Source organism: Hibiscus syriacus, unplaced genomic scaffold (assembly GCF_006381635.1).
Source record: "Hibiscus syriacus cultivar Baekdansim isolate YM2019G1 unplaced genomic scaffold, ASM638163v2 tig00110578_pilon, whole genome shotgun sequence".
NCBI lineage: Eukaryota > Viridiplantae > Streptophyta > Magnoliopsida > Malvales > Malvaceae > Hibiscus > Hibiscus syriacus.
Genome location: NW_024062789.1, coordinates 537,527 through 562,792, shown reverse-complemented (window position 1 = coordinate 562,792; position 25,266 = coordinate 537,527). Strand labels below are relative to the sequence as shown.

Here is a 25,266-nt window from a genome sequence, read left to right as displayed (position 1 = left end):
TTATGATTTACCCCTTTGTTATATACAAACAAAAGATGCAAGATTTTCTTTTGTAAAGGATGATAATTGTTGGCTATATAATTGCAATGGCAGACAGGTAGAGCCAAATGATGTACTTTTCTCAATACAGGTGAAAATTAGAAAGTAAAATAGCCAAATTATTAAACAAAGAATCATGCTGATCCATTCTGTTGAAGTAATGTAGATTTAAAATTCTAAAAAGTATCAATGAAAATAAGACAATTCTATCGAACAAAAAAAGGACAATTTCGAAAAAGAGGTAAAAAATTGTCTGGTGTAGAGAAAATAGCAGAGCACATACAACATGAAAGGTCTAGCTCACTTTCTGCCACGAACCTTCAATGCTTGCCTGTTCCTCTTCTTGACACCAGACTTGGCTACCTTCAGACTCCTGTCCACAGCGCTCAACCTTCCAAGGGCTGCTTTTGTTAAATCAGGCCTGTAGTAGTTGTCTGTCACCTGTAATGTTTGGAACATACATCATGAGAAAATAATATTCATAAAATAGAACATTATGGTGAGAAGTGACTTGACTTATATAACCAACCAGAAAAACACCTAAAACTAAACTGCCCGGATACCCGGATATCACTGAGAGATGCATAAGAGTCTCAGACTATTAATGAAAACCTATATGAATAACCACAGCAATAAGCATTGAAACACTTAATACAACTTTCAAAGCTCAGAAGCCAAGCGTAACAAGTGCATTTCACAAAAGAACCCAACAAACAGATCCTTCTTACACGTTATTGCTTCATCACTGCAAGATCTCCAGGAAAATTTATATTCGAATGCAAGCAAACAACTCCTTTTGACATATCTCAAGTAATCCAACAAATTAACCCCGTAGCTTTAGGACCAAATATTGGATAAGAAATAAAAAGGTGGCTTTAAATGTGAGATTAGACAAACAATTTCTTTAGAATGCAAGACAAGCCCAACAATTAGTAAATCATTGACGGCAAACCTAGTAAAAGAGTGAAGAGATGTTTCAGAAAACTATATCTATTTACCTGGTTTTTGACTGCTTTGACCATACTGGAGAAGTCCTTTTTCATGACAGACTTGTGAAGCAAGCTGGAAGGCTTGTTCTGCTTCTTAGTCTTGGTGGTTGCTAGCAGCACATACTGATCTTTTGCCCCCGCTTTGAATGGTAACGGAAAAGATTAAAGAAAATGTATTAGGCAAATAGGCATCATAGCTTGTAAAAGTCATAAATTCAACTTTTCAGATCCGGACTATTCTACCTTTGTTTGAGTTCTACATCAATTATCATTTCCCATCAACTCTTAAGCATTTATCTATAAAATTAGTTGCGTACGCAGATAACATCGTTTCCATTTCGCTTTTACCGAAATGAGTAAGGAAAGCAAAGTAAAATAACTACGATATCAAGTTTCCAATAAACCTGAGATCAAAATCCTCAAATCAAAATCCCATCAATACCAGAATGTTTGTAGGAGTTGAGGTTGTACATATTGTTCGGCTCTTTGCTGAACTGAAGGCCAGCAGTTCCTCTTCCAAATTGCTTCACCAGAAAACAATTGTTCTTCTTAACTACCTCCCAGATCAACTGTCCGGGAACTGTCGCCATTTGCTCTTTCCCTGCACGTCACTGCACCAGATCCACTCACTAATATTAAAATCCTCCGAACACAGTAAGTAAAATCAGAAACGAACTATTAAATTGTGCTAAAGTAAGAAAATAACCTGTTGATTTCAGGGTTTAATAATATTAGGACGAACGTGGCAGAAAGAAACTATCGAGATTAACAAATATATATTGATTACAGACTAGGGTTTCTACGGCTCCTTTTCAGGTTTGTTTTTGGGCTTTTGCAGCCCGTCAAATTAATATTTATAGCGTTTATATTTTTTTATTCTTTCGATCACTAAATATTTTTGTTTCTGTTTTAAATACTAAAATATTTTGTTCATATTATTATAATTTAAAATAGTTCTTAAAAGGTAATCAAATTACTTTTATAGAAACATTTTAAAATATTAGATTTTATCATACTCATTCATATAGATCATAAATAAAATAATACATAAACTCATTAGTTTCATGTTTAATTCTTAAATAATAGTTTTAATTTTTTTATTTACAAATTATATCAAAATATAAAATGACAAAAAAGTTATCAAAATACTATTTGTTCTCACTTGAAAAACTATTTTATCCTCCTAATAATTTGTAATATCAACTCAATCACGTATTAAATGTACGATATAAAGGATAAATTAAAAATAAGCAAACTTTGAAAGGTAAAATGAAGCGAGTCTTCTAAAAACTAAATAAATGGCAGTGGATAGGTTACACGTGAATAATCTCAAAAAGGATGATATATCCCTAAATAAGCCTGCAAGTGAAGTCAATTGAAAAATAAAATTTAGCACTTTAAATAGGAAATGTCAAAAGTTTTATTAATTATTCGCATTAAAATAAAGGGGCCTTTGGGAAAGTCTCAAATCCAATGAAAAAGAAAAAGGTACAAATAAAACAAACAAAATTTATGTTAGTCGCCCCCATTAACTCAATCAACCTGAAATTTATGAAAAGAAAACCAATATCAGGCCATGGATATTAACTTTCTTTACAACCCCAACCTCATTTTAAATGTTTCATATATACAAAGCCCATCTCCATCATCCTCTTCATTCATACCCGTACCAGCTTTCTTTTTCTGCAACAATCCTATAGGATTAATTTTAACTGTGGAGAATGAATGCATGCAAGCTCGTCGTCGCAAGCAATTTCAAATGAAAATAAAATCCCGGATGTGAGCACATTCACTATAGAAGGGATCACCTACTCATGGATTGGCGGATGTTAAAGGTCAGTATTTTGGCCGCACAGAGCCATTTACTGCTTCATTTATCCTACTGAATACTAACTTTAGAGGAACACAAGCTATTACCGGACCATTAGGCTTCTCCGCTATTGTTTTCCGGTCACCTGCACCTATCTTCTGACCAGTCAATGAAGACAATTTCCGAGTCTTCTTAGACAATAGTCCATATTTCCTAGATTTCTTTTCTTTTGCTGATTTACGGGGTAGGAAATGTGATTGCAATTTCATATGCTTCCTAGAGACTGGTCCACCTTTGGAATTTCGCTTCGCTAAATGACCAACTTCAGACTTTTTTTGGCCCTTCATAGAGGCGGCTTCATGAGTCAGATTGCCATGGTAATCATCACTCAAAACCTCAACTGTTAGAGGGTGACCGATTATGGCTTTTCCATCCAGCTTACTCACGAGGGAAACTAAAGGAACATGCTGTGGCTGATAGTTAGCTTTCACCTCAATCTTAACATTGTATAATGACGAATCAGCAGAATAAGTTTTTCCAGGAAAATCTGTCATCTGATATCTGGAGTGAACCATATAACGGGGCTGACGGTACGGAAGTGACCTTTGAGGGGTCAGAGAATCATCAGCTAATGTTTTCGTTTCCGCTGTTGGTCCCCCCACAAGAGGCTCCTGAGAAACAGGCTTCCAGTCCTGCAAACTATCAAGCTGCTCTTCAACACCTGACTTGAACTTGGGTTGCAAGGCACAATAGTACGGAGCAACTGACCCACCAACACCATCACAACCAACTTTCTGATCAGAACCCTTAAAAATTCCATCCAAGCACTCTATACCTGCTAAATAAGCATTTGGTTCATCATCAGCATCATGATATTTTCTCAAGTCGTGTTTCTTGTTTTTACTTATTTGTCTTGACTTCCTCTTTCCTTTTAACTGCCAGTCAGCAGTTCCTTTCTCTATCATCTGGCTAATACTAGTTACATGAACATCTACTGATTTGGTATAACCAAGCTCAGTATGTCCCTCAATTTCAGCTTGCCTTCCCAAATCACCGACTTCAGGAGTCTCGGGTGAACAAGATACAAATATTGGAGAAAAATCTGCCGGAATAAAGTGATTTATCAGTAACAATAGTAAAAAAAAATTAAAATTCTACTGCTGCAAAAAGACAAGAGAGTAAAGGTAAAAGAACCCAGCTTATGGAAGAACATTCTTGCATCTAGTTATCAAAAACTCAACTTAATCTCCCGGCATATTGTGATTCAACAAGAACCACTAGTAGGAAAATTCAAGTTATAGGTCCAAATTATGGCCTTATTGTCAATGCAGTTTTGAGTTCAGCCCTTTGATAGAGTGAGAGCATAAACATCAATGTGTTAAACTTTCAATCCTACAACATACAAACTCACAATATTGCCTGCAGTTCATTAGCTATAGCTATTTAGAATCCCTAAAAAGTCAAACAAGATGTAGTTAAGCTAAATCAGTTGATGAACAACTCTGATTAGACCTCTGTTAGCAGACAGTTGGCCCCGGTCACCACATAACCAGAAATAAGTACATGTCTGTATTCATGTATTATAAATATTATTAGACACAATCATGTAAACACAAGACCTGAGTTATGTAGTTCCCAACACGTAAATAATATACGTAAATAATATAATACGTATCATATTATTTATTAAGACAAGGATAACACAAAACTCATCACAAGCCGCGGTCAAAGCTAAATACAAGGAGGATATCTTAATGGAGACACAAAACCAACATTATGTAGACATATGATGAAAACATTGAACAGTTACAAGACAATAAACAACAATGTACCCATCAGCTGCAACAAAACCAAAACAGAAGAATATGTTTATGCACACAAGAATGATGTGGTTGTAACAAGAAATACTACAGTTCATAAATGTTTAATCCAGAATACCTGCAGATGGTTTATCTTCTCCAACAAACGGCACATCAAATAGCCTATTAGAAGATTCATTTTCAGCTAACTCTGGTAAGCTGGAAATTTCATTTTCTTTTGCCTTATTATTAGTTAGGGATGCATCAGTGTCGGCAACATGTTCAGAAGCATTTAAGAAGACACCATTCCCGCATGAAACTCCAGTACTATCCAAGTTGTTAGTATTGTTGTTGTGGCCATTGTCAATTACTGCAGGTGCACTTTTGCGTGATTCATTAGAATCGATTCCTGATATCTTGCTGTCAAAAAGTCCCTGAAGGGCTGAGCCACTTGAGCTTGTATGTTCATCACAAACAACTGGAACTGACACAATAGCTGTACTCTCCAAAACCTTGGTTAATGGTCGACGCCGGTTTTTTCTTTTGAGAAATTCATGAACATTTGCCACTTGAGATCTCTTTCTTTTCCCTGATGATGAATGATTTCGGCTACCATTTATGGGACCTCCATTAGAAAGGTAACTTCCAGCATTTGTTCCATAGAATGAAGAATTATCTTGTTGAACTAGTTCAAGTTCACCTGCAGCCTGAGCTTTTCTTTTTGATCCTACACCCATACCTAGATCCTCAAGTCCTCTCATGCGCTTGATTCTTTCTGATCCATCATCCTCGGAATCATTTGGTGTTTTTCTTCTCTTTATCAACTTAGAGTACCCCATAGTACCATTAATATGATTTGGCTCTTCAAATGATATCCCAGACTGTGATAATTCTGGAGCTGAATCTGAAGCATCCTCAGATCCATTCATTTCATCAGACATGTCCTCATTTTCTTTCCCAGAATGTGACATGGTGGGTGATTCTCTGGCCGAACTACTCTTGTCACCACCAGAGTTATCTTTTCTAGGGAAATAATCTGGTTGATCCTTGCCTCGACGTGCACTCTCAATCTCAAGAGCATGAAGAATAGCATCTTCTCTTCGAGCATATTTCACTGCTTTCTTGTTAGAATTTGCTGCTGAAGCCTTTGCTTTCTCAATACATTCATTATATTCTCCACAACGGAAGGCCTTCACTCTCTTAGACTTTTCAAGATTATACCAGTCCCTAAAGCCAAAAATGAAGGAGATTTAATCAACAAAGTAATGAGAACATATTCCAAGCACAGTAAACACTTTCCACTTGATGACGATCATTGGGGCAACATATTTCAGTCTCCAAAGATAAACATTCTAGAGAAAAATTTTATTTGATGGAAGGGGAGTCAATCATTTTAAAATTGGAAGAAGCAAATGCAGCACTAACAGTGCTTTACTCATAAATCATACAGCATTGAACAAGGTTTAAATATAATGACGGGATATAAAGGTAAAACCTTCAACCTAATTTGTCATTATCTAAAAAGGAAAAAAGAAGTCATCTATTCAAGCATTGGTTAATTATGTTATTATTTTAATTGATTGATTCATAATCCGAAAGCTGAAAGGTGACAATTGCGACAAGTGACGGTTACAACCTCTACAACTGTCTGACAGGACAAACACTGGACTACTGAACTGATTTAGAAATTCGCTAATGACTATTCACTAAAACTTTATATATAAAGGGCTCTTACAGAGTAAAATGCAGATAAAATCAACAATGCTAAATGAAAAAAAGAATCTCAAGTTACCAAAAGTTAAAGCTTCAATTAGTTCCAAGAGAGCAACGCAATATTTCATTCCCAAGATAGTATACCTTATGAGTTAAATGGTTGTCTAAAAGCACAAACAACCCTATTTCACCAAAGCAAACAAGCAGGCATTTCAATTTGATTCAAATACTCTTTTTTACACCATATGTTACCACAAAAACCATAGTTACCAAGAAAAAAGTGCGAATTATAGGCCAAAACCACAAGAAAGCAATCTTCTCCCCAAAACAGAACCATAGATAATTTTATATATGTAATACAAGCAAATGCTTCCCCTTTCATATTATTATATTATTGACTAAGGAACATAAGAATAAAAAATTGACAAAACTATCAAAATAGTGAAATACTAAACAAATGCATGTATATACAAGAAAACAACTACAATGAATCGTCACTAGGAATGTAAGCCATTAAACCCTATCTAAATGAAATCTAAAAAGTGATTAAGAGATTAAAAATGGGCTCACACGCTTGCATCTTCGCGACCAAGAAGCTTAACAGGGGTACCGGATCTTGGAGAAACCAAACAACCCTCGGAGAGTTCGTCAAGGCCCATAATCCGACCCGGCCACCAAGAACCGTTCCTGCGTCGGACCCAAACCAATTCACCCACCGACGCATCAATGTCCCTTATGTTGGTCTCATCGGGGCTCCCCATCAGAAATCCCCTCCAACAAAATCCTCCGAAGAAATTAAACGGTTAAAAAAACTAATCTTTCAAAATCAATCCTTAATCTCCGTTTTGAAGCAGGCCCAATACTCTAAAATCGCCAAAACAATTGATTGTTTGAACAAATGCAAACGCCCTCTAAACCCTGAATTAAAACCAAAAAAAATAAATAAGAACAGAAACCTTAATCCTGCATGCGACTAAAAATCCAGAAAAGAAACAAAGATAAAACCATAAAAGAAAATCTTGAAACAGGTTGAAGGGGTTTATGAAAGAAAAAGGATCTCCGGGTAGTGAGAGTGAAAGCCAGTGTAAACAAGCAAAAATAAGGATCTGGAAAAATATTTGTCCTCCTTTTCCTGACACGAAGATTACCTTTTGGTTCTTTTGCAACGTTCCTTAATTAAAATTCGGTTTTTCTGAGTTTTTCTTGAACGATTTCTAAGTGCATGTTCACTTTTAATTCATTTTTTCTGGACAAATATTTTATGGGTTTTTTTGGGCTAAATGTACGAGTAGAAAGAGCTAGAGAAAATGAAGAATGAAGTGAAGAAGAGTGGGAAAAAAAATCGAAGAATTGAGAGGCTTCTGTTTGGATCATCAAATAAGAACATACCCTATTTCTTTTCTTGGCTTTTCTGATAGAAGCTTGAAGACAGAAATGAAATATTATAATTAACAAGTACAGAAATAATGGTAAACTATAGCCGGAAGTCATTTTTGTTTGCGTTAATTTTTATTTTAATCGTTAAAATTTGAAAAATTGTGTTTAGATTATTTATTTTATTATTTCATTATATTTTAATACTAGGTCTATTAATAATGTAATATGTTAATAAAAATAATTAATTTCTAATTTAATTCTTGAATAAATTTTAATTTAATTTTTAAATTTCTTGAATTCATTGTTAATATTTTCTAAAAAAATTAAAATTCTTCCAACTTATTTTATTCTCTCAATAGTCAATACATTAACCTTGGTCCAATATCAATGCTGTTCAACATAATGTGTGATCAATGAGAACTTTCATTTTCCTATTTCTATCTCTCGATTAATATATCTCTTAAAATAATAATATAAACCCCCTTAAAGATTTTAAATCATTTCTAGCAAACGTTTACATTATCTATCGTTTAGATTATTTGTCGAGATTTATATTTCTTCTTATCATTATATATCTTGATCGCCGGCGATTATCCACATACTTGTCGATTACTCACCCGTCACTACTTACTCGTTAATTAAAATAGATATATATTAGAATTTAAGGTTTAAATTTAAATATTTGAGTTTATGTATTTTATGGAAATAAAGTTATAAGTAACACTCGGTGATGGATAAGTAAACAGGCGACAAGGGTTAGCCGACAAATAGGATTGATGTTTTAGGACTAAGGATTTGGGAGTTTTTTTAAGTTTAGAAATATTTTTAGGTTATTTTAAAAGAAAATAATAATAAATTTATTTTTTAAATAATATTTAAAAAATTATAAATGTAGCATGTATCACATTTTGAGTGGTTGATAATATTTTCTTAATAAATGTTACAATGTAAACTATCAAAATAATAATGTTTGTAATATTAAATATTAAAAGTGACTGGAAAAATTTGACATCAAAATAAAAATATGTATAATTTGATTTTTTTTTCGTATTAAGTAAAAGAATAAAGATGAAAAGAAGGAATATTTTTTTAGAATTCCGAAAAGAAGGAAATTGAAACGCTGCGTTTGGAAGGAAGTGAGTTATTGATGTTTTATCGAGCTGAAGTTTTAATGGAGACGTAATATTTAAAATATTATTTTTTATTGAAAATGTTATTTTCGCTAATTAATTTTCGGTAGAACCTAATATTAACATTTTCGATATATAAAATAATGTTTTAAGTCACATTTTGCTGAAAATATTAAACATTTTAAATAGCGTTCAATATTAATATTTTCGATAGAAAAAATAATATTTTAATCAACGTTTTACCAAAAAAATTAAAAAAATATTAATATTTCTGATAACATATTTTTTAATCATATATTAAGACTATCGTGTCTGGTACATTATATCGAGCTTAGATTATCTTTGAGAGGAAGAGCAGTATCAAATCCAAAATAAAGAAGTTCCATAAAAAGAAAATCAGAAAACAAAAACAAAAGGCACAAAAGGAATATTATCCCAATTTCACAACCATGACCGGTAATTCTTTTTTTTTTTTGCTTAAAAAATTATACTATTCTGTTGCTAATCAAGTTTGTTGAGACCGTCCATCCAACAATCTCAAATTGCATGATTGAGTTTTTACCTCTCTTTCTTAGAATTCAATTGTTTTTGTTAGGGTGTTCAACTATGCAATTTGTTTTTGTTTCTTCAAAGTTCGATATGAGCGATGGGTTTTTTCTTTTTTACACAATGGCATTTTTTGGGGGTGAAATGGAATGAATATATATGTTTTTTTTCCTCTCGTGATTATGGAGGCTTTTGGGTTGGTTTTTGTAACATTTAATGAAATTTACTTAATAAGTATGGACGTCTTAAAATCAAAGATAGTATTAATGGTGCAACAAAGCTTTGAAGTACAGAATTTAGAGAATCTCAAGCATATATTTGCTGTTCAACCTGATAAATCACTGATCAGCCGGAAAACTGCAAGGGCAGTAATAAATACTGTTACCCTGATCATAAAGATACATGTTAACTACCTTTCTTTCCCAAACAACTAGCTAAGGACATGAAACATGATCTGCTCAATCTTTTAATACTAAACCTTTTTTCAACCAATTGTTAGAAGAATCTGTGCTTTCTTGAGATAGGCTTATGATATGCTTCCTTTTACATGGATTGTTTATCTATGTTTACAGACCATGCACAGGAGCAGGAGATGGAAATTGAAGCCTTAGAAGCAATACTTATGGATGAATTCAAAGGTTACTTTGTTTTGTTTTTGTTAAACTCATGCTTTCAGCCTGCTAAAATTTCCCATTCCCTCCTGACCTGTAATGATTGCTTCTTTTATATCAGAAATTCACTCCACGGAGAGTGGACTAAGCATTTCGAATAGATGCTTCCAAATAACAATATCTCCTCAGGTGCGTTTTATCAGAGACATAAAGTTATCTACCATTCTGGTTATGCCATCGCTTCTTCTTCTTGTGTGTTTGTGTGTGTAAGCTCATTTTATTCTAGCTTTTTTATGGTAACCTTAAAATGCCACAACCTAACAGAAGTAGAGCCATTTACTGAGTAGTAATAATGCACCTTTAAATGATTAAGATGTTTGCATGCTTATCTTCTGCTCAATATCATTATTCCTTCTCCACGATTCTAATTTCTTATGCATTGACAACTATTTTTCTCCTCATCTAATTTCCACATTTTGTGTTTAACAGGATTATGACACAGACCAATCAACACCAGGTTTTTCTTTTGTTACTGTAACATCCCAAAATACGGGTAAGTGACCAAAATTGTAAAATTTCATAATATGGTGATTAAAGTATAATAGTTTAATAGTTTAATGATTTGTTCAGAAATATTTCCTAAAAGTTTATTGTAATTATCTAAAGAGTTAAAGGGCAAATTGGTCATTAGACTTGAAAATATAATTAAATGATATATATATATATGGATAAGGATGGAGAGTTTCCAGAAAAATCTATTCTCTCTTTTCCTTCTTCATTTTTCTCTTCACGTGTGAAGCCAAGCAAAAGGTAAGTTGTCTCTTGAGTTGATTATGTGCTGAAATTTAAGTTTAGTTTTGATTATTAGATGCTAAGTAAGATTAAGGAAGGATTAATTTGCTTTAAAACAACAAAATGAAGAGTTTATGAGGATTTAAAGATTAGGAGTTTTGGAATGAAATATTGAAATAAAGTGTATATTGAGAATTGAAAGGTGAATTTGACTTGTAATCAAGTTAATTAAGGGATAGGAAGTGTTAGAATAGGAATTTGAACATGTTGCAAAACTAGTAAAATTTTTGTAATTACATAGGAATGACTATATTTGAAGTTAAAGAAGTGATTATGGAATAGAAATAAGTTTAAGTATGTGTATTAAAGTTAGGAGTATTAAGGGAGGTAAAATAGGAAGGTTTGAATTGAAAATTGATCATTTTCGAGCTTAGAATGCAATTTCTGGGTAGAGGGAACCGATACCCTATGAAGGGGAATCGATTCCCCTTCTTGAACGAAAAATTTCCAGAATGTTAAGGGGGTACCGATTCCCCTGGGGGGGGGTATCGATTCCCCCCTAAATGAAAATATAGAATTCGATTTATTAAATCGGTTTAAGTTATTAACATCAAGTTTAAAGTTTAGGCTTCTGATAGTTGTTTTGAAATGATATATTTATGTAGATATTGAGCCTAAACAAGTTCCGGAATAATCGAATCAAAGCAAGGCTAAGGTGAGTGCAATTTAAATTGTACTTATGTGATTGATCAAACATTGGCTTGCGATGAGTCAATGATAGAGTTACTATGGTAAGAAGTAACTTATATAATGTTATGTGATTACTCTGTATGCATTAGTACATAGAAATGGATGTATGTTTATATGTTACATGATTTACATGCTTACATGAAAATGCAACATATGATATTAGATATGTGTTTACACATACATATGGTATGTGATAATAATAGAAGGAACATGTGATTATGAGATCAAGGATTACACGTATATGTGATACGTGACTGAAAAGAAACTGTATGTGTTTATAAGAGTAAGAATATGAATAAGTAATGTGAACGGTCATAAATGATAATGCCCATGTTATGTGATATGAGAGCTAGGGGTATAGTTGGCATGCCAAGGGTCGAGGGTTACCTATGTTCTTCGGGACATATGGACTGTTTACCTATGTTCTTCGGGACATATGGACTGTTTACCTATGTTCTTCGGGACATATGGACTGTTTACCTAGGTTCTTCGGAATCTATGGACTGGTCCTTCGGGACATTGATCGAGCTGTTGTGACAGCATAGTGGTGCACAACCTCAATGTACTCACATACCTTGAGTTCTCAAAAGTATACATGGGCTAATACATGGTCTTTACAGAGAGTAAATGGACTAAATATGTTTTGTTGTGAAGTAGTATATGTGTTCCATGGTAGAGAATGTTCGATATATGTATTATACGATAAAAAGGTACTAAAGGTATTTATATTATCTCAGGTTATCATGTATACTGAATTATGCGACTCGATTGAATTCATAGATTGAATGTTTATATTTATGAGAATGCATTATTGTTTATGTTTTTGCTTCACTAAGTCTATGACTTAGCGTGTAAGTGATTTACACGTAGGTACTGAGAAGCAGAAGGATCAAAGCTAAGTTCAAAGTAACAACATATCTCTGCCCAAAGACCAGATCAGAAGTAAAGTACACAGTATGTATTATTATGATAAATAGGTTGGCATGTAAATAAAGTAGGCAAATTAGGTAGTATGCTCTGATCGAGTTTTGTAATCTGTTAAACATATATATATAAGTACGAATGCAAAGAAATGAACTGTTAAATGTTTTACGAGTGTTATGTACAATTTACGAAAAATCACTGTAGCAGATTACTGTATTACTGTTCATATCGTATTTCACCATTCATAAAAACGTTTTTATCTCAAATTTTTATACAACACACAATTGAAGAATATTTGACTGTATTTCCTTAATATAAATTCAAATGTTCAGTACTTTTACAAGAGTAAAGGTTTTGAAAAATGTCAATGTGACATCTCGGACCCGTATTCAAGTCGGGTACGGGTTGGGGTGTTACATTTAATGGTATCAGAGCTACGGTTTAGCCGATTCTCGGCATAAACAAGAGTCTAGGGTGTCTTATAATGTATACATGCCAACAAAATAGTGAAAACTTCTGATCTGGTATAGTAATGAGTATGTTGTTTTGCTAATAGAACGATATGTTTATTCTTAATAGATGTCCGGACATGATAGTTATAGAAGTCAAGCGGGAGATGATCGACCCGCTGAGAGTAGTAATTCACCTGCCCTGGCCAGGCAAGGTGAAGAACAGACACCTTCTGGAGTGCCTGTAACTGATCAAGATGTGTTCTTTAGAACATTAGATGCGGTATTGACGCGTTATCAACCTCCTGTTACTTCAACTCCAAGAATGAATGTTGCAAAGGAGTTGAAGGGTTTAGGAGCTACAGAGTTTAAAGGTGAAGCCGAAGAAGGTCCTGTTGCTGCGGACCTTTGGCTTAATGATGTAAAAATTATGTTAGATGGACTCCGCTGTTCTAATGTAGAGAAGTTAGATGGAGTGGTCTCCTTGCTTCGTGGGCAAGCGAGAATTTGGTGGACAAATGTCACTTTGAGAATGACCGATGATCAAGTGACATGGTCTTTGTTCTTAGAAGAATTTAAGCATAAGTATATAGGAGACCAATTTATCCGTCAAATGAAGCAAGAATTTTTGAATCTGAAACAGATGAATCACACAGTGTATGAGTACGAGTGCGAGTTTAATAAGTTAAGTTGTTTTGCGGCGGAGTTGATTCCAACAGAGAAGGATGTGTGTGAGTGGTTTGTAGAGGGCTTGCACCCAGTTGAAAGAAATGTTAATAGTATTGAACTTGTCCTCATTTCAAGAAATAGTAAATCGTGCTAAAGCTCTAGAGAGAGCTCAGAATGAAGGTTTGGGGATCAAAGAACCCAATCATCTAAAAGAACTGGGGCTTTATCGAGTTCTGCACCACCCAAGAGGGGTAGAGATTCTGGTACTCAGTCTCAGGCAAGGTCTGGAGGGGTAGAATCCTCCGTTAGAGAATCAAATCAGGGAAAGTTAGACAGACCCAATCAGTAGGATTTGGTGAGGACAGAACCCCAACAGAGACATTGTCAGACTTGTGGAATATCATGGTGGAATATGGTAGAATCCCTTGTTTCCGATGTGTGAAATGGGACATTTTGTGAGAGATTGCCCATTGGGGAAAGGAGAATCAGTACAGTCGGAACGATCTGTTATGATACCTGGGAGAGGGAGAAGGAGAGGAAGAGGTAGGAGCAATCTGAATCTTCTACACAAAAATAATACGCTCCACTGCTCGAATGTATAATATCAATACCAATGAAGATTTTGATGATCCGGAGATAATACAGGTATCTTTCTAGTGTGAAATAAATACATTATGATAATGATTGATTTAGGCTTGCATGTTTATATATATATTGGTGGTAAATTGGTGAAAGAATTGAGAGTTCAATTAGAAGTTATTTATAGTAATATGACAGTGACATATATATTAGGGTACAGTGTGTGGATAAGTAAGATATATTGAAAGTGTCCCATTATAATTCGGAGAATATTAAAAGATCGAATGATGCAGAATATTGTTATAGGAAAGTTTAAGAATATGTACGTCAGTGATTTACATTATAGATGGATTATTGGTATGGAGTAATGAGACTAGAGGTTACTGTCTATATAATGAGTTACATTATATGGATTTTAAGAAAGGTTATAGTAAAATGCATTGGAGATGTGTAGACAATATCTTATCTCCTGGTGTAATGAAAATTCGAGGACGAATTTTCTTAAGGGGGGAAGATTTGTAACATCCCAAAATACGGGTAAGTGACCAAAATTGTAATATATGGTGATTAAAGTATAATAGTTTAATAGTTTAATGATTTGTTCAGAAATATTTCCTAAAAGTTTATTGTAATTATCTAAAGAGTTAAAGGGCAAATTGGTCATTAGACTTGAAAATATAATTAAATGATATATATATATGGATAAGGATGGAGAGTTTCCAGAAAAATCTATTCTCTCTTTTCCTTCTTCATTTTTCTCTTCACGTGTGAAGCCAAGCAAAAGGTAAGTTGTCTCTTGAGTTGATTATGTGCTGAAATTTAAGTTTAGTTTTGATTATTAGATGCTAAGTAAGATTAAGGAAGGATTAATTTGCTTTAAAACAACAAAATGAAGAGTTTATGAGGATTTAAAGATTAGGAGTTTTGGAATGAAATATTGAAATAAAGTGTATATTGAGAATTGAAAGGTGAATTTGACTTGTAATCAAGTTAATTAAGGGATAGGAAGTGTTAGAATAGGAATTTGAACATGTTGCAAAACTAGTAAATTTTTGTAATTACATAGGAATGACTATATTTGAAGTTAAGAAGTGATTATGGAATAGAAATAAGTTTAAGTATGTGTATTAAAGTTAGGAGTATTAAGGGAGGTAAAATAGGAAGGTTTGAATTGAAATTGATGATTTTCGAGCTTAGAATGCAATTTCTGGGTAGAGGGAACCGATACCCTATGAAGGGGAATCGATTCCCCTTCTTGAACGAAAAATTTCCAGAATGTTAAGGGGTACCGATTCCCCTGGGGGGTATCGATTCCCCCTAAATGAAAATATAGAATTCGATTTATTAATCGGTTTAAGTTATTAACATCAAGTTTAAAGTTTAGGCTTCTGATAGTTTTTTTGAAATGATATATTTATGTAGATATTGAGCCTAAACAAGTTCCGGAATAATCGAATCAAAGCAAGGCTAAGGTGAGTGCAATTTAAATTGTACTTATGTGATTGATCAAACATTGGCTTGCGATGAGTCAATGATAGAGTTACTATGGTAAGAAGTAACTTATTAATGTTATGTGATTACTCTGTATGCATTAGTACATAGAAATGGATGTATGTTTATATGTTACATGATTTACATGCTTACATGAAAATGCAACATATGATATTAGATATGTGTTTACACATACATATGGTATGTGATAAGAATAAAGGAACATGTGATTATGAGATCAAGGATTACACGTATATGTGATACGTGACTGAAAAGAAACGGTATGTGTTTATAAGTAGAATGAATAAGTAATGTGAACGGTCATAAATGATAATGCCCATGTTATGTGATATGAGAGCTAGGGGTATAGTTGGCATGCCAAGGGTCGAGGGTTACCTATGTTCTTCGGGACATATGGACTGTTACCTATGTTCTTCGGGACATATGGACTGTTTTACCTATGTTCTTCGGGACATATGGACTGTTTACCTAGGTTCTTCGGAATCTATGGACTGGTCCTCGGGACATTGATCGAGCTGTTGACAGCATAGTGGTGCACAACCTCAATGTACTCACATACCTTGAGTTCTCAAAGTACATGGGCTATACATGGTCTTTACAGAGAGTAAATGGACTAAATATGTTTTTGTTGTGAAGTATATATGTGTTCCATGGTATGTAGAGAAATGTTACTAAAGGTATTTATTATCCAGGTTATCATGTATACTGAATTATATGCGACTCGATTGAATTCATAGATTGAATGTTTATATTTATGAGAAATGCATTATTGTTATTATGTTTTTGCTTCACTAAGTCTATGACTTAGCGTGTAAGTGATTTACACGTAGGTACTGAGAAGCAGAAGGATCAAAGCTAAGTTCAAAGTAACAACATATCTCTGCCCAAAGACCAGATCAGAAGTAAAGTACACAGTATGTATTATTATGATAAATAGGTTGGCATGTAAATAAAGTAGGCAAATTAGGTAGTATGCTCTGATCGAGTTTTGTAATCTGTTAAACATATATATATAAGTACGAATGCAAAGAAATGAACTGTTAAATGTTTTACGAGTGTTATGTACAATTTACGAAAAATCACTGTAGCAGATTACTGTATTACTGTTCATATCGTATTTCACCATTCATAAAAACGTTTTTATCTCAAATTTTTATACAACACACAATTGAAGAATATTTGACTGTATTTCCTTAATATAAATTCAAATGTTCAGTACTTTTACAAGAGTAAAGGTTTTGAAAAATGTCAATGTGACATCTCGGACCCGTATTCAAGTCGGGTACGGGTTGGGGTGTTACAGTTACAACCCAACAAAATGTAGTGTGTGATATTTATCTTCTGCCACATTTATACTCAGACATGGACAAAATTTACAACATCAAACACCATTAATTTTATCATTTTTATGAACTTCAATTGCTGCTCTTAGTTCAGGGTTTTCTGTTTCCCTGTGGACATAATTTGTTGTCCAAACTTCTGGTGCAGTTCAGCTTGCTTTGGTTTTCTCACATACAGAAAAATACAGAAAAATATCCAGACGAGCCTCCAATCCTTAATGTAAAAAGGTCAGTATGTCCTTTCAGTGGAATGTACCTATAGGCTATATGAATGCTGATATTTATAAGCATATTTCTGTTTGTCCACGTTTTCCCAAATGAACTGGGTGAAATGTTTGTTCCCTTTTTTGAAGCTCATGTGAGCTTTGCTCCATGGGGAGGACGGAAAAGTTTTTAATCCAAATATTGTGCCATAAAAAAGGAAGGTGATTATGACTCTTAGCTATTAGGTAGAATAATCCACCATCCTTTTTCCCTTTCCATTTCCCTTATCTGGAAAAGTCTTAATGTTTCCTTGATCACAATGGTTGTTCCATAGTTACCACATGAGATTGTTCTGGAAAACAACTGCCTTTTCTTTTACTGACTGTATTTGTGTTTTTAATATTGGATTAGAGGTACATCATACTACGGCCAATGACTGCCCTACAAGTAGGATTGGGTTTGAGGAAGTCAAAATGGCTCTTAGAAAGATGGGAAGGGACAAAGCTGTCGGTCCTGATCAAATTCCTATCACTGTGTGGTTGGCCCTAGGAGAAGAGGGAGTTAAGTGGTTGACCAACATCTTTAATATCATTTTAGAGACTGCCAAGATGCTAGAGGAGTGGAGAGAGTCTACGGTGATACCAATCTATAAAAATAAAGGAGATCCCCAATGTTGTGGTAACTACAGAGGTATTAAACTACTCAGCCATACCATGAAGCTATGGGAAAGGGTGATAGAGGCTAGGTTAAGACAAGTTACTAGGGTTTCGGAAAACCAATTTGGCTTTATATGCCAGGCAGGTCTACCACGGAGGCGATTCATCTACTTCGACGGCTTATGGAGAAATATAGGGAAAAGTCTAAAGATCTTCACATGGCGTTCATTGACCTTGAGAAGGCTTATGATAGTGTTCCCCGCGATACGATCTGGAAGACTTTGGAAACGAGACGGATCCTAACTGCTTATATCCGGGCGATTCGTGATATGTACTGTAGATCTACTACTTACGTCAGGACTACAGTTAGCGACACCGAGGCATTCCCGGTGGAAATCGGACTCCACCAGGGGTCGGCTCTTAGCCCTTACATCTTCGCCTTGATTATGGACGACATCTACTGTGCGACACCAGACGGTGTACCATGGTGTATGCTTTTCGCTGACGACATTGTCCTAGTTGCTGAAACAAAATCTGAGTTGAATAGTAGACTGGCTACCTGGAAGACTGCTTTGGAAGAAAAAGGTTTAAGGATCAATATTGAAAAGACAGAGTATTTATGTTCAAACTTCAATGGGAACCAAAACAATGAAGATGTAGAAGTATGCATAGAAGGACACGTTCTCCCCTCAAAGGATTGTTTCAAGTACCTAGGGTCTATGATACATAAAGATGGGGTGTAGATGATGACGTTACACACCGTATAAAGGCGGGATGGCTAAAGTGGAGGGCCGCTACTGGAGTTCTGTGTGACAAGAAGGTGCCTCTAAAACTTAAGGGGAAGTTTTATAGAATGGCAATAAGACCAGCACTGTTGTATGGATCAGAATGTTGGGCAACCAAGAAGGATCACGTAAGGAGGATTGAGGCCGCGGAAATGAGAATGCTTCGATGGACATGTGGTAGGACTCTGTGGGATATGACGACAAACTCTGCGATTAGGATGTCCTTGGGGGTGGTGTCTGTTTCCGAAAAATTGAGGGAGGGAAGACTATGGTGGTTTTGGGCATGTCCTTAGGCGACTACCGTCGGATGGTAGAGTCGATTACAGTCGACGGTGCCAGAAGGAAATGACGACCAAGGCGGAAGTGGGAAGACTGCTTGAGATCTGATTTGAGGGATTTAGCCCTTACCGAAGACATGACCTCAGATAGGAAAATATGGAGGCTAAAGACTAAGGTAGTCGAGTAGTGTGGGTCACATCTATAGGGTGTATCATCTCTGTCTTCTTTTAATGTCTTTGTAGTATTTTCCATGACTTCTACTTTTTATACGTTTCTGTTATTGGTATTTATGAAGGATTAGAACTGGGCTTGCTATCGTTGACTTCTGTGTATCATTCTTCTCATGTTTCCTCTTTTAAATTTAGTCGGGTCTTATGTTTCTGTCTATATGCAGAGATTCTTTCATAGGGATTATTATGCAGGGATTAATTCCCGTTACAGACGCACATATGATTTTAATGACTGCATATGAATACTGTTTAGCTATGTATTTATGTATTTATTTATATATGCATTGAATTTTATCTATATTTTTAATTTTCTGACTGCCGGAGGTCTTCCACGGAAGCTACTCTCAACCTGACGTTGGGGGCAGCCTACTACCCTACCTCCCCCTTACCCCATACATATGGGAATTGGGTTTTGTTGTTGTTGTTGTTGAATATTGGATTAGAGGTACATGTTTCATGAATTGCACCATATCTTGAATTGTGAGATGATACCTTTTTGCTATCCATGAAATTAACTCTTCAATCCAATTTTCGAACTTAATTTCACTTTTGAAAGCAAATGAGTTATTAAAAATGAACAACCAAATAGACCCTTGTTGCGTATGTGAGTGTTATAAATTAAACACAAATTTGTGCAAGTAAACACAAATTTGTGCAAGTATATACAATCGAACAAGTAATATAGTAGTGAGTGAGTATCATCTCCACAAGGATTGAAGGAATTTTCAAGTTAAGCTAATGCACAAAAAATATACGACTTAAATATAGTTTATATGACAATATAAACAAATGAGTAAGAATGTTGTGGCAAAGTATTGAAGTGTGGATTGTGAAATGTTATGGCAAACGGTAAAGTAAAGACAAAGAATTGTTATGGCAAATTGATCATTGGAATATGAAATAAGATAACTTGACAATCTCTCACAATCAAGCTACAATAGGGATAAATGATTGGGTTTACTAAGCAATCCTATACCTTGTCTCTGGAATGGTTCACCTTTTCCATGAATATGTTGCTCGACAGGGTTTACTAAAGTGTTCCTAGGCTATCTATAGTAAGGAACCTGATAGAGAAAATGCTACAGTAATACATCTCAGCGTAAACTACAACATAATCCTATCGATTAAGTTCTACCCATTTTAGTCGTTGAAACCCTTTCCTTATCTCTAAGACGAGTTAAAGCCTTGTCATCCCAGCTTATCTCCATTGTTCACGTCGATCTAAACTAACTCTCTCGATATTAGGCATCAAAACTTGAAAATGGTTAACTCTCGAAAGCTCTTACAAGTCTAAGCTGTTAACATTCAAACAATGAACAAAGCAACATTTAAACATGGAAGCATAAACCTTTCATTAGAACAAAATATAATTATCCAACGCAAACCCATAGCAAATAAGGTTAGTTCGTGGTGGGGTACAAATCATCCACAAGAATAATCATTCGTTCCATTACAAAAGCCACAAATAAATATAAGTGAAAATCAACGAAGGAGAAGAGAACTCCCAAGTACTGCCGTGAGCTTTCTTGAACCACCGTGAACCACCTTAGCAAGCTAGCTTCTCTCAAAGGCCTAGCTTGCCATCCCTTTGGAGCTTGGCTATAGAGAACACCAGGAAATGAGGAAGAAAATAAATAAAAGAAAATAATGGAACTCTTTGTTTTGTCTCTTGTTGCCACCCACTTTTATCTTCCTCTCTTATCTTATTTATACTCAAAAACAAAAACTCTCCAACTTCCAAGAACTCTTAAAGTCACAATAAAACACTCTAACTCCCAAGAGACTCTTAAATTCACAATAAAACATTCGAACTCCCAAAGGACTCGTTAATTCCACCCTTAACTATGGGATTTTAATTCCTTTTGTAACCTAAGGAAATATTCTTTTCATATTCTTGGGCTGAGCAGATGGCAGAGGAGGTTTCACGTGTGGACAGCCGACAGCGATTAAAAATATCTTTGTCATTTTTGTCTTTTCCTACACCCAGACATATCGTCTAAAATGTGTTCTCGAATTCTTCTTCAGTCCTTTAGCATCACTTACCTGCACATCATCAACAAAACAAGACCTTTCCCCTTACGCAACATCAATTTCAACAATAAAACGTTGCAGTAAAATTAAACCACCAATTGCATCTTCATAGACCTAAATGCAAATTATATGTAGTTAAATGAGCTTTTAAACAGCCAATAACCTAAGTAAAAAAACACAAAATATGACCTTTTTTTCGAGGTTATCAACCCTAATAGTTACCATTTACTTTTTGATTTTCTTTTTCTGATTTAGTTTTTAAGTGACCTTATGTGAAAGGCTGCAGTAACATGTCAATGACCGCTGTGTGGCTATATCCTAGTGTTTTATTCTTGCCGACTAGCTTGGACGGTTTCTTTATTTTGGAGTCTAACTCATACAATTACTCAGACTAAAATACCTAATCATATTTTGAATGTTATTAGTTCTGGATAATGATGTTATTTACCATCTTTCATGGATATCAGGAACTGCATCAAATTTCTGCTAGTTGCTTGCTGATTGATTAATCCATGGACTGGAATTTAATGGATTTTGTCTGAGCATTTGGGATCTTGTCTAAAAGATGCATTCTTTACCCCACATGTTCTTATCCTTTTTTTCGAACTTTATAAAGTAGCCTGCGTTTTTCATTTTCTTTTGTAGTATACGGGGAATACAACCCAGTGACCTGAAAGCTTTGAAGGAAAAGCTTGAGCAGGAGGTAACCTGAAACTTTTAATTTACTTTTTAAGCATATATAAAGCTTCCGGAGAATATTCTTCCATAAGTTCTATTTTCTGCTAGAGTTCATATCATGTCTCCCCCCAGCCCCTGCCACCACAAACCGATAAATGTAAAACCTACTGACAGGGAACTGTTAAAGAATCACAAGTGTGCTAATCTTTAATTAATTGAACTTTTTCCTTGTGATTCAGAAGTGGACATAGAATACTTTTAATGTATTAAACCTTCTTTCTAATGGTTTGTTGCAAAGAAAATTGTTTTATAGATGATATGTCTATTAGCATTTTTTTTCCTTATAGTAATACAGCTTAATTTGTCCCAGTTGTTCTGACTCTCACTCCATTTCGTGCTTTCAGGCATCTGAAAATCTTGGAATGGCTATGATTTACACTTTGGTTACATCAGCCAAGGAATGGCTATCTGGAAGATATTGCCAAGATGCTGATGCTGATGCTGACAATGCTGAAGAAGAGGAGGCAAGAAAAGATGAGGTGTGACTATGTATTTTTGTTTTCAAGGGAAAATATAACTTCTACTTTTGATCATCTTTTAGCTAATTCTATTTGCATTTCTATATTGCTACCCATCTGCTAGTTGCATGCAATGCTATGTCTATCGTATAGGTCAAGGTCTCATGTATGCGCATAGGTCTGTAGATAGTATTCTTAATGCCAATCGGTCGATTCCTGTAAGAATACCCCAGATTATCTAACAAAGCAGCAGCGTGGCCCATATTTCTATTTAGATTTGTTTGACACAGGCTTAATGCATCTACTGGTAAACCCAATAAGAACAACATAAAATTTTGTGCTAATTATGATCACAAATCAGGATACTGTTCAAGTTTGAGAGCACTGCATTTTCTCTTAATTGCAGGTATTAGTCTTTATGCAAATGGATCTATATCCTCACCATACCTTTTACTTTCAGGTAATTGTTCCACATGGAGAACCTGTTACCATTGATACATTTTCAGCATGGAGAGAAAGGTTTGAAGCAGAGTTGGCACTAGAGCGAGCCAAGTGAGTCAATAGCTGAATGTTTTCTGTATATATGTGGATTTTCAGACTCGTTACTTTTTTTAGGTTTTTGTCCCCAAGTCTGCAAGTTTAGTACTGCTAAACGTGCTAAAATTCATTGTACGTTACTGTCTAAAAGTTTGGCAGTATGGACTTAAATGGTACCTGTCTTCCTTGCTAGTACATGTACTTGATGTTCCCATTAAAATTTTGTTGTCATCGAGGATAAAATGGAAATAACAGAAATGCAGTTTATGTTCTTGTTCTACACTTTGAAACACAGTTAACATTATGGAGCTCTTCCTTGAGAAAAAAGAAAATGATCCTGGAGATGTTTTTCACATCTGTAAAATTTGTTTTATGTGTAATTTAGCACAAAAGCACTTGGATGGGAGAGGTTACCTATAGTCTGCTATGATATTGTCTGGAACCGCATTACTTGAACTTGGGTATTTGGTGCATGTCTAACATGCATATTTTGCCTTTTTGCTGAGTTTTGCCCTGTATGTGGAGGATCATGCCTCATTACCACGGTCACTTTGAACCTTTAAGTGTCTGGTTCGTATAGTTAGGAAGTAATCCTGTCTATTTTCGTCTCTTCTGGCTAAGTGCAGGGACAATTTTATTGGTTTGTCATGCCTTATGCGTTTTTAGAAGAAAGAACTAAAACCTATAAATTCAAAATAATATATTTTACTGTCATAAAATAAACTCTATATGCATCAACTTTCAGACTAATGCCTGAGTCTGCTCTCACGGTACCCAAAGAGAAGAAGCTCACAGGCAGGCAGTGGTTTGAAAGTGGAAGAGCTAGTGCGGTAATTATACTTTCTAATTTTTCCTCTTTATAACATTGTGGAAACATGACATGTATATCATTGTCGCCATGCATTTCTCCCACAAAAGGCACATTATTGTTCCTTTAAATTGGCTAATGATCTCAAATGATTAGGTTGGATTTGGATGGTCCACTTCCAGTTCTTGTAACCATTGGTTGATATTTCTTTCTCTAACATATATTTCCACCGTTATAAGAATATAATATAATAACAGTATTGTGAAACCACTATTGTTTCTGGGAATGATGAGTCATGTCTTTCCCCCAAGTTGAATCTGAGACTAAATCATGCTAAAAAGGGAAAGACTATGAGACTAAAAAAATTCTTGTTAGTAGTAAAGTATATAATATACATGCAAGATGAGAAGTCTATTTAACATTATTCATACTAAGATTTAACCGGATGAATGGTGGAAAGCAATCATGAGTCTGTGACTTTCTCTACTCCAGAAAGGTGCAGCTGCTATCAAAGAAGAATATGATGAGGAAGAGGAGGAAGATGTTGATTTGGATGATGATGATTTCGAAGGTGAGTCCCTCCCTTGGTAGACCAGACTATTTAGTACTTGAGTGTGCCATGAACATTCTGTTTACTTATGCTTTTCATAATTAAGATATATATATATATTTTTAGTAAAACTGAAGGTAGAAGTGTAAACACATTAGATGAAAGAAACTATCTGATCACTTTGGTTTACTGCAGACGATGAAGAAGACATGCTTGAGCACTATCTGGCTGAGAAGTCAGATTCTTCATCTCTCTTTTCAAAGAGAACTGCCTAAGAGAAAAAGTTTCTCCCGATTGAAAATTCAATACTTTGTTGGAGCAATTCCTGGCATTGGAGTTTAGCGTATCTCCCGGTTTATATTTACCTTTTATTTTGACGTGCTTTTTTGTCTCCGAGGCTTGATTGTAGGTGGGAGCCTTGGTTTCATGATTCGAAACTTGCTCTCTCGTTTACAGTAGCAAGGATATGTTGCATATGTCTAACGCTTCACCATTAATGTAAATTTTACCCAATCTTGCTTTATATTTAAAGATCGAAATGTCTTTTTAGTATTCATCAACATATTTATTTGGCAGTGATGCTTTCAGCCATAAATTGTTTGGGTTGCATCTCAATTTTCTGTTTTGCAAACTTTATGCTTATTCTGGAATTTTCTAGTCGTAAGTACTTATTAATGTCATGAAAAGTGTTAAGGAAGAACTTCCATCTATATATGTCAAGGGACACTGCTAATGTTATGTGTCATAGGCTTGTATGGTTCTTAAACCCATAGACGTCCACGGACGAACGACACCAGAGTAGTCACATTAAACTTGTGTTTTCACTCAATGGATTACCGGAGTAACAACTAGGAAAGAAAAGAGTGCATGACCTACCACAACATTTTCATGAAAACCAGTTTTCATTGCAGGGACAATTTCGGCTGCAACTCTAACTTCTCAAATCCCACACTATAAAACC

At 34.9% G+C, this 25,266-nt stretch overlaps 3 protein-coding genes and 1 non-coding gene across 5 annotated transcripts; 1 reads left to right on the top strand and 3 right to left on the bottom strand.

The window, feature by feature from the left end:
- Positions 1-252: 252 nt before the first annotated feature.
- LOC120133306 (60S ribosomal protein L28-2-like) lies at positions 253-1,871 on the bottom strand. Of its 2 annotated transcripts, XM_039149912.1 has the most exons (4): positions 1,735-1,833; positions 1,453-1,639; positions 1,038-1,183; positions 255-480 (listed from the first exon to the last, which is right to left on the bottom strand). In XM_039149912.1, the coding sequence occupies exons 2-4, from the start codon at positions 1,616-1,618 to the stop codon at positions 340-342; spliced, it is 453 nt and encodes a 150-aa protein (XP_039005843.1). In that variant the 5' UTR covers positions 1,619-1,639; positions 1,735-1,833; the 3' UTR covers positions 255-339. The 2 variants fall into 2 exon arrangements, 1 of the variants encoding a protein (XP_039005843.1); XR_005517082.1 differs by having other exon boundaries at positions 253-480; positions 1,038-1,629; positions 1,735-1,871.
- Positions 702-791, bottom strand: LOC120133356. The gene has a single exon (XR_005517088.1). It is a non-coding gene; the product is annotated as a small nucleolar RNA R24 (small nucleolar RNA).
- Positions 1,872-2,479: 608 nt separating the features above from the next.
- On the bottom strand, positions 2,480-7,726 carry LOC120133302 (uncharacterized protein At1g51745-like). Its single transcript, XM_039149907.1, has 4 exons — positions 7,499-7,726; positions 6,921-7,268; positions 4,777-5,864; positions 2,480-3,940 (listed from the first exon to the last, which is right to left on the bottom strand). Exons 2-4 carry the CDS (start codon positions 7,109-7,111, stop codon positions 2,865-2,867), a joined length of 2,355 nt encoding a protein of 784 aa, XP_039005838.1. The 5' UTR covers positions 7,112-7,268; positions 7,499-7,726; the 3' UTR covers positions 2,480-2,864.
- A 1,527-nt stretch (positions 7,727-9,253) lies between these two features.
- Positions 9,254-24,640, top strand: LOC120133303 (RWD domain-containing protein 1-like). The gene is made up of 11 exons (XM_039149908.1): positions 9,254-9,313; positions 9,976-10,041; positions 10,136-10,270; positions 10,830-10,831; positions 17,208-17,257; positions 21,860-21,917; positions 22,297-22,431; positions 22,871-22,962; positions 23,693-23,777; positions 24,248-24,326; positions 24,501-24,640. The coding sequence occupies exons 1-11, from the start codon at positions 9,307-9,309 to the stop codon at positions 24,578-24,580; spliced, it is 789 nt and encodes a 262-aa protein (XP_039005839.1). The 5' UTR covers positions 9,254-9,306; the 3' UTR covers positions 24,581-24,640.
- Positions 24,641-25,266: the final 626 nt, after the last annotated feature.